The following is a 13,593-nucleotide window of genomic DNA, read 5'->3' on the forward strand; positions in this document are numbered from 1 at the left end:
AAGTAATTGTGGTTTTTGCCATTGAAAGTAATGGCAAAACCATAATTACTTTTGCACCAACCTATATCTCTTACCTGTTTACCGCATATACAAAAATGTATGTTATTCCATGGATAAGTGTTTCATGAATTTAACCATGAGCAACAATGACACTTACAATATAAAAATGCAATTATAAGTTAAAATTATTGTTACTCTTATTGATTCCATTTGATTGTTGTTTGCCTGGTAAAACTAAAATTGTAATGTAGAAATACAACAATATGCATCTTCCATTGAGCTCACTATATTTGTTTACCCTCAAAGTAATTGCTAGACCTTGGGTGTTTACACTGAGATCCCTCTCCTCCCATTTTTTTCTCTTTCTTTTCAGAGTGATAAGAGGGGAAGTGAGAAGGGAGAAGATTTCCAGTTGGCAAAGAATGAAAAAGAAAGAAAAATAATCCTATTCTGTTAGGCCATGCAACCCCATAGGGTCCAAAGTGAATGCCTTTGTAGGAGGTAGATGACACTTGGTGAGCATTGGTACCTCTGTCTTAAAGAAACCAATTATAACCCGTAGTGCAGAGCCTCTCCTTCACAATGAGGCCTGGTGGCAGCAGTGTCAGTAGGGGGCCAGAGCAAATAAACAGGGGCTCTAGTTAATTATGGAAAACTTGCAACTAGGACATATTGGTTATTCCCAATGCTCCCAACCAACATTCTCTCATCTTCCAACATCTTTTCTTCTCTCTCTTTCTGCTACCTTTTCAGACCTTAAAAGATTCCATTAGGGACTTTAGTGAGAAAAACGCAATATTTTAGGATTATTAAATGGTGTGGTTTTTAGTTTTTTCATATTGTGTTAAAATATACATAAAATTTACCATTCATCACCATTTTCAAGTGTACAATTCAGTGGCATTCAGTACATTCACATTATTATTGTAACCATCACCACTGTCCGTCTCCAGAACTTTTCATCATCCCAAACTCAAACTCTGCATGTATTAAACGATAATTTCCCATTACCCCCTCTCCTCAGCCCCTGGTAACCATTATTCTACTTTTTATCTTTACAAATTTGACTATTCTTGGTACCTCATATAAGTGGAATCCTACAATATTTCTTCTGTGTCCAGCTTGTTTTGCTTAGCATAACATTTTCAAGGTTCATCCATGTCATAGTACACTGAGTTTTCAAGAAGCATTTATTTCAGTACACAAGGTCGTCTATTCAGTATCAGTTTCAGGCAGCTGCTGGTTTTAGGACTAGAGAAAGTTGTCTCTGCCTAACAGATCCTTTACTGTCAAATTTCTTGCTGCAAACTTCCAAATATAAAAAGAGTGGTCTAGAGAAAAGCAAGTGAGAATGTCATGTCACTGCCATATATTACGTTATTCTGAATTAACTTCAACAGTAAAAAATGAAATACTGATTAATTTCTCCCAACAACATTTTGATATGCTCCTTGCACCTCCAAAAAGACTAAAACTCCTGAGATGGTTTTTTTCTCCAGGGATTGCCTAAGGAATCTGAGGAATCTTTCCCCCTCTTATGGAAGAATTTGTTCATGCTCAGAATAGAGAAAAAGTAGAAGGAGAACCAGAAAGAGGAGAAAACATGTAAGCAGTTTCCTCTAACTTGACTGAAGGACCACAGTTGGAACAATAAAATGATCCAGTGCTTCTCTCCCTTCTGGAAGGGTTTAATGTTTGATGTCACCAGGTCTTTTCTCCCTTGCATATGCATTTCCCCTTCATCTACACGGGCTGCCCCAGGGGTATCTCCACAGAGCAGATATCCTCAGAGAAGCTTAAAGATATGTAGGGTAAGAGGAGCCCCAGGAATGAAGATTTAAGAACAAAATAGAAAAATAAAAGGAAGTAGAAGCTAGTTCCCCATCTGGACTTGAATGTTCAGAATATTTAAAATGTTTGCTTTAACAATAGTCTGTGGTGGGCAAAATAGATGATAGTCACATGACTTGTATTCTTAAGGGTAAGAAGCAAATTAAAAAAAAAAAAACAGTTCTGAACAGAAATGAAAAAAATAAGATAAATTGCATAGTTTTGTTTGTATGTTTGTTTGTTGTTTGTTTGAGATGGAGTCTGGTTCTGTCACCCAGGCTGGAGTGCAGTGATGCGATCTCGGCTCACTGCAACCTCCGGCTCCCCAGTTCAAGCAATTCTCCTGCCTCAGCCTCCTGAGTAGCTGGGATTACAGGGACACACCACCATGCCAGGCTAATTTTTGTATTTTTAGTAGAGATGGAGTTTTGCCATGTTGGCCAGGCTGGTCTTGAACTCCTGACCTCATGATCCGCCCACCTTGGCCTCCCAAAGTGCTGGGATTACAATGCTTACACCTAGAACAGATCTGTCACCTTTCAAACTTACAATGTGGACTTATTTTGTTTTCAATGCATTGATATTTATGGTACCTATGGATAGTCCATGTACTGAAATAAAATTGATTTAGGAATTTTGTAAGTGTTCTAAAGGCATGCACAAGTGCAGACATACACACACACTATATATATATAGTGTGTGTGTGTACGTGTGTGTGTATAAATGAGTAACCTTAGACTTAGATTTGTTAGATAAGGAAGGTTTCAACCTTCTCCAAAATGCAAATGGAGAATTTCAAGCATATAAACCAAATATTGGCATTATATCTCTGGAACACAAACATCTTATGTTACTTTATGGTACTTATATAATGGCCTGAGTGCTCTAGTTTTTGCCAATATATTTTACATAATTTTGTATACAATTTTAGTGGTATAGAAGGTAAATGACACGACACTAAGGAATTGTGTAACAAAATGACTTCTTGGTTCCCTACAGCTGTAAGTATGAAAACACATCGGCCAGGCACGGTGGCTCATGCCTGTAATCTCAGCACTTTGGGAGACCAAGGCGGGTGGATCACAAGGTCAGGAGATCGAGACCATCCTGGCTACACGGTGAAACCCCGTCTCTACTAAAAATACAAAAAAATTAGCCGGGCATGGTGGTGGGCGCCTGTAGTCCCAGCTACTAGGGAGGCTGAGGCAGGAGAATGGTGTGAACCCGGGAGGCGGAGCTTGCAGTGAGCCCAGATTGCTCCACTGCACTCCAGCCTGGGCAACAGAGCAAGACTCCGTCTCAAAAAAAAAAAAAAAAAAAAAAACACTATGAAAAGGCAACAAGCTTATTCCAGGCAATGGAAGGCTTTTTGGGGGAGAAAAGAAAGTGAATTACAGGTTTAAACCTAGGAATGTCATTTTTGGAACGTTGTTTAAAATGTTTTCAATCCTTCTAGTGGTTTGTGAGCTCCTGGGGTTTCTAGAAGGTGTTTGGGAACTGGATAGTGGGTTAGTTCATGCCTTTAAAAGCCAATACATTTCCATTTCTACTTTATAACCAAGTAATAAGCCAATTATGTATGTATTTTATATACACAGACACGTATTTATTTTTACTTCAAAACAAAATGGTTTGAGGCCTTTCAAGAAAGTGCAAGTGGAGAAGTCACGGGGGGCAGGGTGAAGACCACTTGGTGGTGCCCACGAACTAGGTTTCTCCGTTGGCTTATCTCTTAGTGGATCATTGCTAGCAACCAGGGTGTTTTTAAGCATTTGACAGTTTTCCATCACTTTTATTCACCTTCATATATTGTTTCATTTATATCCTTAATATCTCTTGTTTTAAAGACAGGAGACAAAAAGAACATGGATATTTAAATACAAGTTATTGAGGAACTTTAAAATAACAATAATTCTACAAATTACCTCAAGATACTCTACCAGATTCATAAGTTAAATTTATCTGATCAAAATTCTTGTATCACATGTCAAGATGTTTCTTATACAGCAAAAATCAGTAGAAAAGAAAAAATAGGCCAGGCGCGTGGTGGTTCACACCTGTAATCCCAGTACTTTGGGAAGCCAAGGCAGGAGGATTGCTTGAGGCTTGGAGTTCAAGACCAGCCTGGGCAACAGTGAGATCCCGTCTCTATAAAAAATATTAGAAAATAAAAAAGAAAAAGAATAAAATGAGGCTTTTTAAAAATTAGCAATAAAGCTGGGTATGGTGGCTCATGCCTGTAATCCCAGCACTTTGGAAGGCTGAGGCAGGTGGATCAATTGAGGCCAAGAGTTTGAGACCAGCCTGACCAACATGGTGAAACCCCGTCTCTACTAAAAATACAAAAATTAGCCAGGCATGGTGGTGCATGCCTGTAATCTCAGTTACTCGGGAGGCTGAGGCGGGAGAATTGGTTGAACCTGGGAGGTGGAGGTTGCAGTGAGCTGAAATTGCACCACTGCACTCCAGCCTGAGTGACCCTGTCTCAAAAAAAAAAAAAAAAAAAAAAAATGGCAATAAAAACAACCTGTTGCTTCATGGAGGACAAACCTGCTTGCAAAGCTCAGTCTGATATCATTTTTTAAACAAAACTCTAAGAACAAGCCAGTCAGTTAAGTTAAAACCAAATATTAGATTATGAAAAGAGTTTTTGTTTATTTTTACAGGATAAGATACAAATAAATTTCAGTCTTTCTTTTAATATGTATTCTGTTCCCAAACCAGAAACAAAGCAGTTTTTAAACTTGATTGTCAATAAATCTGCTTTCTCCTACACAATCAATGAAAAGTAATCTAAACAGATTACTTTTATGTCAGTATGACAGTGTATCAGGCCGGGTGCAGTGGCTCACATCTATAATCCTAGCTTTATGGGAGGCCTAGGCAGGTAGATTGCTTGAGCCCAGAATTTCAAGACCAGCCTGGACAACATGGCGAAACCCCATCTGTATTAAAAAAAAAAAAAAAAAAAAAAAAGACCGTATGTCTGTAGTCAGATGGAAAAAGTAAAAATATGCAATAAACACATATATGTAATAAACACATATGAATAATATTAAGGACCATATTTTAAAATAAACTTGATAATAAATTTTTAATAATATTATCTACGATAAAATGTTTTACTTAAATTTCCTTCTTTATCATGCCACACAGAAATGTCAAAATGATTAACAGAATTTGCAAAATTATGCGGTAGAGTGAAAGAGGTTTGCAGTAAAAAAAAAAAAAAAAAAAAAAGAAAAGAAAAGAGAGAAGTATGGGACCATGTGGATAGTCTCTGTAATCAGTCACCTGAACCACTTCTAACACTCAAAAGACTTATGAGAATAAAAATATGTATTATTAGCAAAATAAATCTTACTCCTTCCTGTCCCTCTGTAATTATCCTTCAGCTTGACCATGTATGAAAGAAAATTTACATTTCACTGTTTGATCTTTTTAAAGATGAACATTTCCCACTAAATCAGGATGCACCTTATAATCAGTAGCATCTAACAATATAAGTCAGCCAGGTTGCAGCTGTGAGTATAGTTAGAATTGCACATGTGTGAACATCAAATGAGCCAGCATCAAAACTTGCAGAATGGCGGGGCTCAGTGACTCACACCTGTGATCCCAGCACTTTGGGAAGCCGAAGTGGGTGGATCACTTGAGGTCAGGAATTCAAGACCAGCCTGGCCAAGATGGTGAAATCCTGTTTCTACTAAAAATATAAAAATTAGCCAGGCATGGTGGCGGGTGCCTGTAATCCCAGCTGCTTGGTAGGCTAAGGCAGGAGAATCGCTTGAACCTGGGAGGCGGAGGTTAACATGAGCTGAGGTCGCATCACTGCACTCCTCCTTGGGCGACAGAGCAAGATTCCACCAAAAAAAAAAAAAAAAAAATTGCAGAATCGGTGTCAGCAACTTGGAAGAAAAACTCTGCAAACGTCCTATTTTTTTTTTTTTTAAACTCCTAGGAACCAAATTGTTGTGGAGAAGGAGCAAATCAGACATGTTTAGCAACATTCTTTAAGCGGGAGTCAGAAGTTAGCTAACACTGTATAACTGCTAGGCCAGCTTAGGAGCCCAGGACCGATGACTCTCAGTTGTTTTATGGATTATTTTAAGAAATGCTGCATCATCAAATTCTTAATATAGAGGATGATACATAGATAAGTGTAGACATCAAAGAGTCTGAGTCAAATGCTGAATGTGGAAAAGTTTTAGGAATACCTAAACCAATTTATTTTGCTTAATGTTTCTTTTTCATGTACAAGTATGCAATATGAGAAAATAATCTACATTTAATTAAATTTATAACAGCCCTTACAATAAGTATAAAATGAACATTCTGATCATGTCATAGTTTAACTTGCATTTTTTTTCTTAATGGCAAAAAACCAATGATGCTTCTTACAATGATAGCATCTTAGACTCAATGAAAAGTGGGGATGAAATGAAATTTGGGGGTACAGTACTTTCCCCTCTTCTCCTAAAACAGATAATGAGCTTGAATGATCTATAATGTTTGCTAACTCTACTGCTTTCCTAACTGCTTCTCGTGGTGTTCCATTTTAATAAAAAGCTGTAGGCTGTTTTTATTTTTGTTTGATAAGGAGACTTTTTTTTGGCCCAAGACTTTTAATATCATGTGGTCCCTATTTAACTCTCCCTAAAATATTTCTTGGGAGGAGAAATTCTAGTAGTTCAGTTTCGTTGTATGATTTCTTTCAAAGTGTCAATTTACTCTTGTTTCCTTTGCTAGGGGTGCAGGCTGCATCTTTATTGAAATGTTCCAGGGTCAACCTTTGTTTCCTGGGGTTTCCAACATCCTTGAACAGCTGGAGAAAATCTGGGAGGTAAGAGAATTCTTCTTCTAAAGAAAATGAAATATCTGCATTTTAAGTTTTGAACCAAATTTGCCTTACAGACAAATGAAGCAGTCCATCTGCTTTGAGATATTAAGCCGTATATTAAGATTGTAGAAACTGTAGCATTTGCCACAGCTATAAGCACTCTGGGAATGTGTGGTCAGGAAACTCCCTGTTGCCCCATAGCAGCCCATGAATCGAGCTCACTGAATGACATTCAGGTCTCCTGCTACCCATCATTATTATTGTCTTAACCTCCCCAGGGCAATTTCTGTCATTACTACTCAGACACGCCCCTACTTTGCTACCTCCAGTTCCAATGCTACCATATATTTGGCCCTGGATCTTTGTCAACTGAAAATAAGACAGAGAATTTTCAACTGGGTGCAGTGGCTCATGCCTGTAATCCCAGCACTTTGGGATTGCTTTGAGCCCAGGAGTTCGAGACCAGCCTGGGCAACATGGCAAAACCCCGTCTCTACAAAAACATACAGAAATGAGTGGGCTGTGTGGTGCACACCTTAGTCCCGGCTACTCAGGAGGCTGAGATGGGAGGATTGCTTGAGCCCAGGGAGGTCAAGGCTGCTGTTAGCTATGATGATGCCACTGCACTCCAGGCTGGGCAACAAAAAAAAAGACACAGAATTTTCATAGAACCCTGATAGAACAGAGGCTTTCCCTCTTAGTGTGAGAGAAGTGCACCATTTATCATGCTTATCCACAACTAAGTTCCTAAAGTCTCAAGGTGCCTTTGTGTGTGTATGTGGCTCCGTTTCTTAATTCATTATTTATCCCTACCTCATTTGCCTATGATATGCTTTGTTTTTATGGCCCTTATATAGTACCACAGTCATACTATAGTCATCTGTATATTTCCTTTTTTGGTCATATTTTTATTGTGGTAAAATATATAAAACATGAAATTTACCATCTTCACCCTCCTTAAGTGTACAGCTTATCGGCATTAAGTACATTCGTATAGTTGTGCCACCATCACCACCATCCATTTCCAGAACTTCTCTATCATCCCTAACGGAAGCTCTGGACCCACTAAACAATAACTGCCCAGCTTCTATCCCCTAGCCTCTAGTAACCTTTAATCTACTTTCTGCCTCCCTGAATTTGCCTCTTCTAGGTACCTCATATAAGTGGAATCATACAAATTTGTCTTTTTGTATCTGACTTATGTCACTTAGCATATTTTCAAGGTTCATCCATGTTGTAGAAAGTGTCAAGGTGCTTTAAATCAGTGGGATGCAGGGGGGTACTTTATTACTTGCTATCCTGGATCCTGCTCCTTGTCTTCTGGCTAAAATAAAATGTACTTTGTGAAATTAAGACATTTTATAGAGATTGATTACTGACATTAAATTTTCTTCTAGAAACATGGGGACTTTTATGAAGGAACATGGGAAAAACTGGGAAGCATTCACAACTAAAAAAAAAAAAAAAAAAAAATCCAAGCCAAAAGACTTTTTCTAAAAACGTCCTTGCAAGGCAGATAAATCCTTTCTTCACATTGTGTTATTGGGTGCTATAACATCATCTAAGCTGGAGACAGCCTACTGTAATAGCTTTGGAGTCAGAAGACCTGGGTTTGAATTCTAGCCATTTTCTAGCTAAATGAACAAGGGCAAGTTATGTAGTCCCTCTGAACTTTCATTTCCTTGTCTGTAAAATGGGAACAATGATAAGGACTTTCTAATTCTTGCTTTGAGAATTCCATGAGAACAAATGCATAACAAGCTCCATGCACCATAAATGCTCAATAGATGTTTGCTTTCTTCCTGTCTCATACAAATTGTTGTACAATGTTTCAGTAACCTAACTGCTAGCAAGTATTACCTGAAATTTAACCCGATTGTTCTCTTCTTTCACTTAGCAGTATTACTTCTTGTCCACAATAGAGGAAGCACAATTGCAGTTCTGATACTGCAATGACCTTTTATACATTTGCAGAGTTTTTCCTGGTCATTTAATCAGGAAACAACACTTAGTGGTTATTCACCATATATAAGGTGAGTAACTCTACAAGACTCTACAAGGTCTTGTAAGAAGCTGTAAGCCAAGGGGGAAAAAAAAAGAATAAGAAAAACACATGATCTGTATTTTCAAGTGTTGTTCAGTCTAGGTAGAGCAATGGTGAAGTATAAGTAAATATATGTGAAACAAACATAAGCTATGTATATATGTAAAAGGATGTATCTAAAGATAGTTAATATAAATTGTAATACTGAAATAAGATGTGCTATTAGGATATTTGAAGAGTAGTTTATTTGAAAAGAAAAGTAAGTATATCCTTATATGCTATTAGTATTTGAAGAGTTGTATATAAACTGATTTTTTTTCTTTTTTCTTTTCTTTTTTTTTTTTTTTGAGGCAGAGTCTTGCTCTGTCACCCAGGCTGGAATGCAGTGGTGTGATCTTGGTTCACTGCAAGCTCCACTTCCCCGGTTCAAGCGATTCTCCTGCCTCAGCCTCCTGAGTAGCTGGGATTACAGGCACATGCCACCACGCCAGGCTAATTTTTGTATTTTTAGTAGAGACAGGGTTTCACCATGTTGGTCAGGCTGGTCTCAAACTCCTGACCTCGTGATCCGCCTGCCTTGGCCTCCCAAAGTGCTGGGATTATAGGCATGAGCCACCGTGCCTGGTCTTGTAAACTGATTTTTAAAATACAATATACAGTTAGGGATAGTCATGTGTGCCTATAGTCCCTACTGCTCGGGAGGCTGGCAGGAGGATCGTTTGATCCCAGGAGTGTGGGCAACGTAGTGAGACCCCCATCTCTAATAATAATAAATATAAATTTAAAATAACCCTTTAAAATACGACATACTATTTTTGAATGATGATACAATTTAAAAAGCAATCATTTGATGATTCTTTAGTGTATAGTTAGCACAGCACTTAGAAAAATCATAGAATAAAGTGAGCAAGATGCTTCTCAAGGCCTGATCACTCTTTAGGACTCACAATGGGCTAGAAAAACTAATAATTTTCTAACCTGCTTGAGACATAGTGGTATAAATGATAACACAGCTGCTAAACATGATGACTTTCTCACTTTGTCAGCAGAGCAAGAAACTACAGATGCAATAACAAAATTGCATTCAATAACATGGGACTGTAGATAACAAACTAACTTCATTTCTTTGTATACATGCCCTGTATTGGGATTGCTGGATCATATGGTAGTTCCATTTTTAATATTTTGAGGAACCTCCATACCATCTTCCATAATGGCTGTGCTATTTACATGCCTACCATCAGTGTGCAAATGTTCCCTTTCCTCTGCATTCTTGCCAACACCTCTTTCATCTTTTTGAAAATAGTTGTGAGGCGATATCTCACCATGGGTCTAGTCTTCATTTGTCTGATGACTAATGATATTGAGCATTTTTTCATATACCTCTTGGCCATTTGTAGGTCTTCTTTTGAGAAATGTGTATTGAGGTTTTTAGTCCATTCCTGCTACCATAACAAAATCCCTTAGAGTGGCCATTTCATAAAGAACAGAAATTGACCGGGTGTGGTGGCTCACGCCTGTAATCCCAGCACTTTGGGAGGCCAAGGCAGTTGGATCACCTGAGGTCAGGAGTTCAAAACCAGCCTGGCCAATATGGTGAAACCCCATCTCTACTAAAAATACAAAAACTAGCCGAGTGTGGTGGTGTGCGCCTGTAGTCCCAGCTACTTGGGAGGCTGAGACAGGAGAATTGCTTGAACCCAGGAGGTGGAGGTTGCAGTGAGCCAAAATCATGCCACTGCACTCCAGCCTGGGCAACGGAGTGAGACTTCGTCTCAAAAAAAAAAAAAAAGAAAAAGGAACAGAAATTTGTTTCTCACTGTTCTAGAGGTTGGAAAGTCCAAGATCAAGGCACTGTAGGCTCTTGTCCAGTGAGAGATTTGGCTTCCAAGTTAGTGCCTTGTCACTGCATCCTCCAGAGAGGACAAATGCTGTGTCCTTACATGGTGGAAAAGCAGAAGAGCAAACGGGCCGGGCTGATTCTCTCCAGCTCCTTTATAAGGGCATTCATCTCCGTCCTTGTGTCCTAATCACCCGCTGAAGGCCCCACCTCTTAATACTGTTGCACTGGGGATAAAATTTCAACATGAATTATGAAGAGAACACAAACATTTAAACCATAACAAATGCTTTGCCCACTTTTTTTTTTTTTGGAGATGAAGTCTCACTCTGTTGCCCAGGCTAGAATGCAGTGGCTTGATCCCAGCTCACTGCAAGCTCCGCCTCCCGGGTTCAAGCAATTCTTCTGCCTCAGCTTCCCGAGTAGCTGGGATTACAGGTGTGCACCACCACACCTGGCTAATTTTTTATATTTTGTAGAGACGGGGTTTCACTATGTTAGCCAGGCTGATCTCCAACTCTCAACTTCTGGTGATCCATCTGCCTCAGCCTCCCAAAGTGCTGGGATTGCAGGCGTGAGGCACCGTGCCCAGCCCTTTGCCCACTTTTTAATGGTGTTGTCTTCTTGCTATTGAGTTCCTTGTATTTTTTTGATATTAACCCCTTATCAAATGTATGGCTTGCAAATATTTTCTCCCATCATGGTTTATCTCTTCACTCTATTGATTGTTTCCTTTGCTGTGAAGACACTTTTTAGTTTTATTTATTCCCATTTGTCTATTTTCACATTTGTTGCCTATAAGCAGGTTAGAAAATTATACAGATTATAAATAGTTCCTGAATTTGTGTTTTACTAAACATGGCCTACACAGATGAAAATAGGAAAGCTACTTCAGAATCTGTGATATTTGATGTCAGAAGTGCATCTCTGAAAGCAATGGGTCCATTCTAAATCTCTTAACCTCTAACCACAATTTGTTCTCCATTTATCCTGAGATCTCATTCTTAGGAATAAAAACACATTGAGAAGTCCTGAATCTTTGTTTTACTATTTTTCTGAAATGCTTGTAGTGTATGTGTTTACATCTAAATAATAGCTGTCACCACTTTCTGATCAATTTTAAAAACTGATTTTAAATAAGTGTTTTTCATAAATAATCCTGGATTTAGTTCTAAAATCAGAATAAACTGTGCAAACTTTAAATCCATTAATCAAAATGCTTTTAGTTTCCTTTCCAACAAAGGCAGATAAACAGCCCCTTCAGACCACTGTGGTTTGAAACATAGCACTCACTGGCTGCCTTTTAAGGGCCTTCAGGGAGGGAGTAAAACAACAATTTTTGGTTTTCAGTTTCCCAGACAGTGAAGGAGAGATTTAGTAATTTTCTCAAGTGAAAAAGAATTCAATAACTTTCAAATAGAAACTAAGGTCAAATTTCCAAATAAAGTATATTGAATTTTTGTTTAAACTTTTAAAATCTCAAGTTTAAAGCTTTGAACGTAAGATTAAAAAAAAATTTTTTTGGTATCTATTTTGTTGGCTTTAGTTAAATATCATACAAAGTAACCAACCATCTGGTAACTGTCACCTTAGAGAAAACATGATAGTGGTTGTTATGTATTTCTTCTATTGTTTTCTCTTCATTATCTTTGCTTTCTTTTCATTGCACTTTGCCAGCCAACAGAGGATGTATGGGTACATGTGATTCACACCCCCTTGTTTACACATGCATCTGTGCAAATACATAAGGTGGTAGGTTCAAAAAGAAGAATTAGCTTCCTGTCCCCTGGCCCTCTCCCACAAAAGAAGAATTAGTCCAGTTGGTTTTTCAAAATGGATTCCAGGATTCTTAGTGTTCCCTCGGGCTCAGGGTGGTTGATAGGAAAAGCCTGTAATCCTCTCAGTTGCTTTTTAGTTTGTTTAGGGAATGGATCAAAGAAGGAAGATTTTACTGGGTGGCATGATTTTTTTATTATATGAGGGAAAATAGCACTTCAGTGTCTTTTGTTTAAAGACAAGCTTAACAGATGCCAAGAAGTACACCTCTCAGCCAGAGTCCTAGTCAACAAGCTGATAGATATTAAGATTCTGGATTCTTCATTGATTATATTCAGTCATTGTTGGGCAATTGACTCCCTGCCGTAATAATTGGGCCAGTATCTATAACCAGCATTTTACGAATGGATTTGCTAGACTCTTTCTGTAAGAGATGTTTCTAAAAAGAGTTATAGTGAGATATGCTTCTAAGAAAAGTTATACTGTAGTAGTATAATAAAAGCTACTAGTGTTTTATTAGTATTTCACAAAAGCAATGTTACTCTAGCTACCATATATGACTGCCTATGGGCTTTTATGATTATTCTAAAAAAAATACTAAGGTATTGCCTACCGGGGAACTCATGGTGATAGCTCCATCCAAAGTCTGAGCTGTTTTGGCTTTGTACTCCAAAAGACTTTATTTTCATACATCTTAACTAAAAACTAAGGCTTTAAATTGGTAATTCAAGGCCGGGCACGGTGGCTCACACCTGAAATCCCAGCACTTTGGGAGGCCGAAGCGGGAGGATCACGAGGTCACGAGATTGAGACCATCCTGGCTAACACGGTGAAACTCTGTCTCTACTAAAAATACAAAAAAAAAAAAAAAGGCCGGACATGGTGACTCAAGCCTGTAATCCCAGCACTTTGGGAGGCCAAGGTGGGCGGATCACGAGGTCACGAGATCGAGACCATCCTGGCTAACATGGTGAAACCCCATCTCTACTAAAAATACAAAAAAATTAGCCGGATGTGGTGGCGGGCACCTGTAGTCCCAGCTGCTCCGGAGGCTGAGGCAGGAGAGTGGCATGAACTTGGGAGGCAGAGCTTGCAGTGAGCCGAGATCACTCCACTGCACTCCAGCCTGGGTGACAGAGCAAGACTCCGTCTCAAAAAAAAAAAAAAAAAAACAAAACAAAATCGACAATTCAAAGCATAGGCCAGCTCTTTTTCAAGTGATGTTGTTCCCATGACAATCCATTAGTGAAAAACCAAATACCA

General features: G+C 38.6%; 1 protein-coding gene across 2 annotated transcripts in view; it reads left to right on the forward strand.

Annotated features, from left to right (window-relative positions):
• Nucleotides 1-13,593, forward strand: part of CDK15 (cyclin dependent kinase 15) — an 88,244-nt gene that overhangs the window by 37,295 nt on the left and 37,356 nt on the right. For both annotated transcript variants that reach the window (XM_026449259.1, XM_026449266.1), the window contains exon 9: nucleotides 6,580-6,673. In XM_026449259.1, the coding sequence (XP_026305044.1) occupies nucleotides 6,580-6,673 (94 nt within the window). The remainder of the gene's footprint in view (nucleotides 1-6,579; nucleotides 6,674-13,593) is intronic.

The sequence above is a fragment of the Piliocolobus tephrosceles genome, chromosome 11, assembly GCF_002776525.5.
Source record: "Piliocolobus tephrosceles isolate RC106 chromosome 11, ASM277652v3, whole genome shotgun sequence".
Taxonomy (NCBI): Eukaryota; Metazoa; Chordata; class Mammalia; order Primates; family Cercopithecidae; genus Piliocolobus; species Piliocolobus tephrosceles.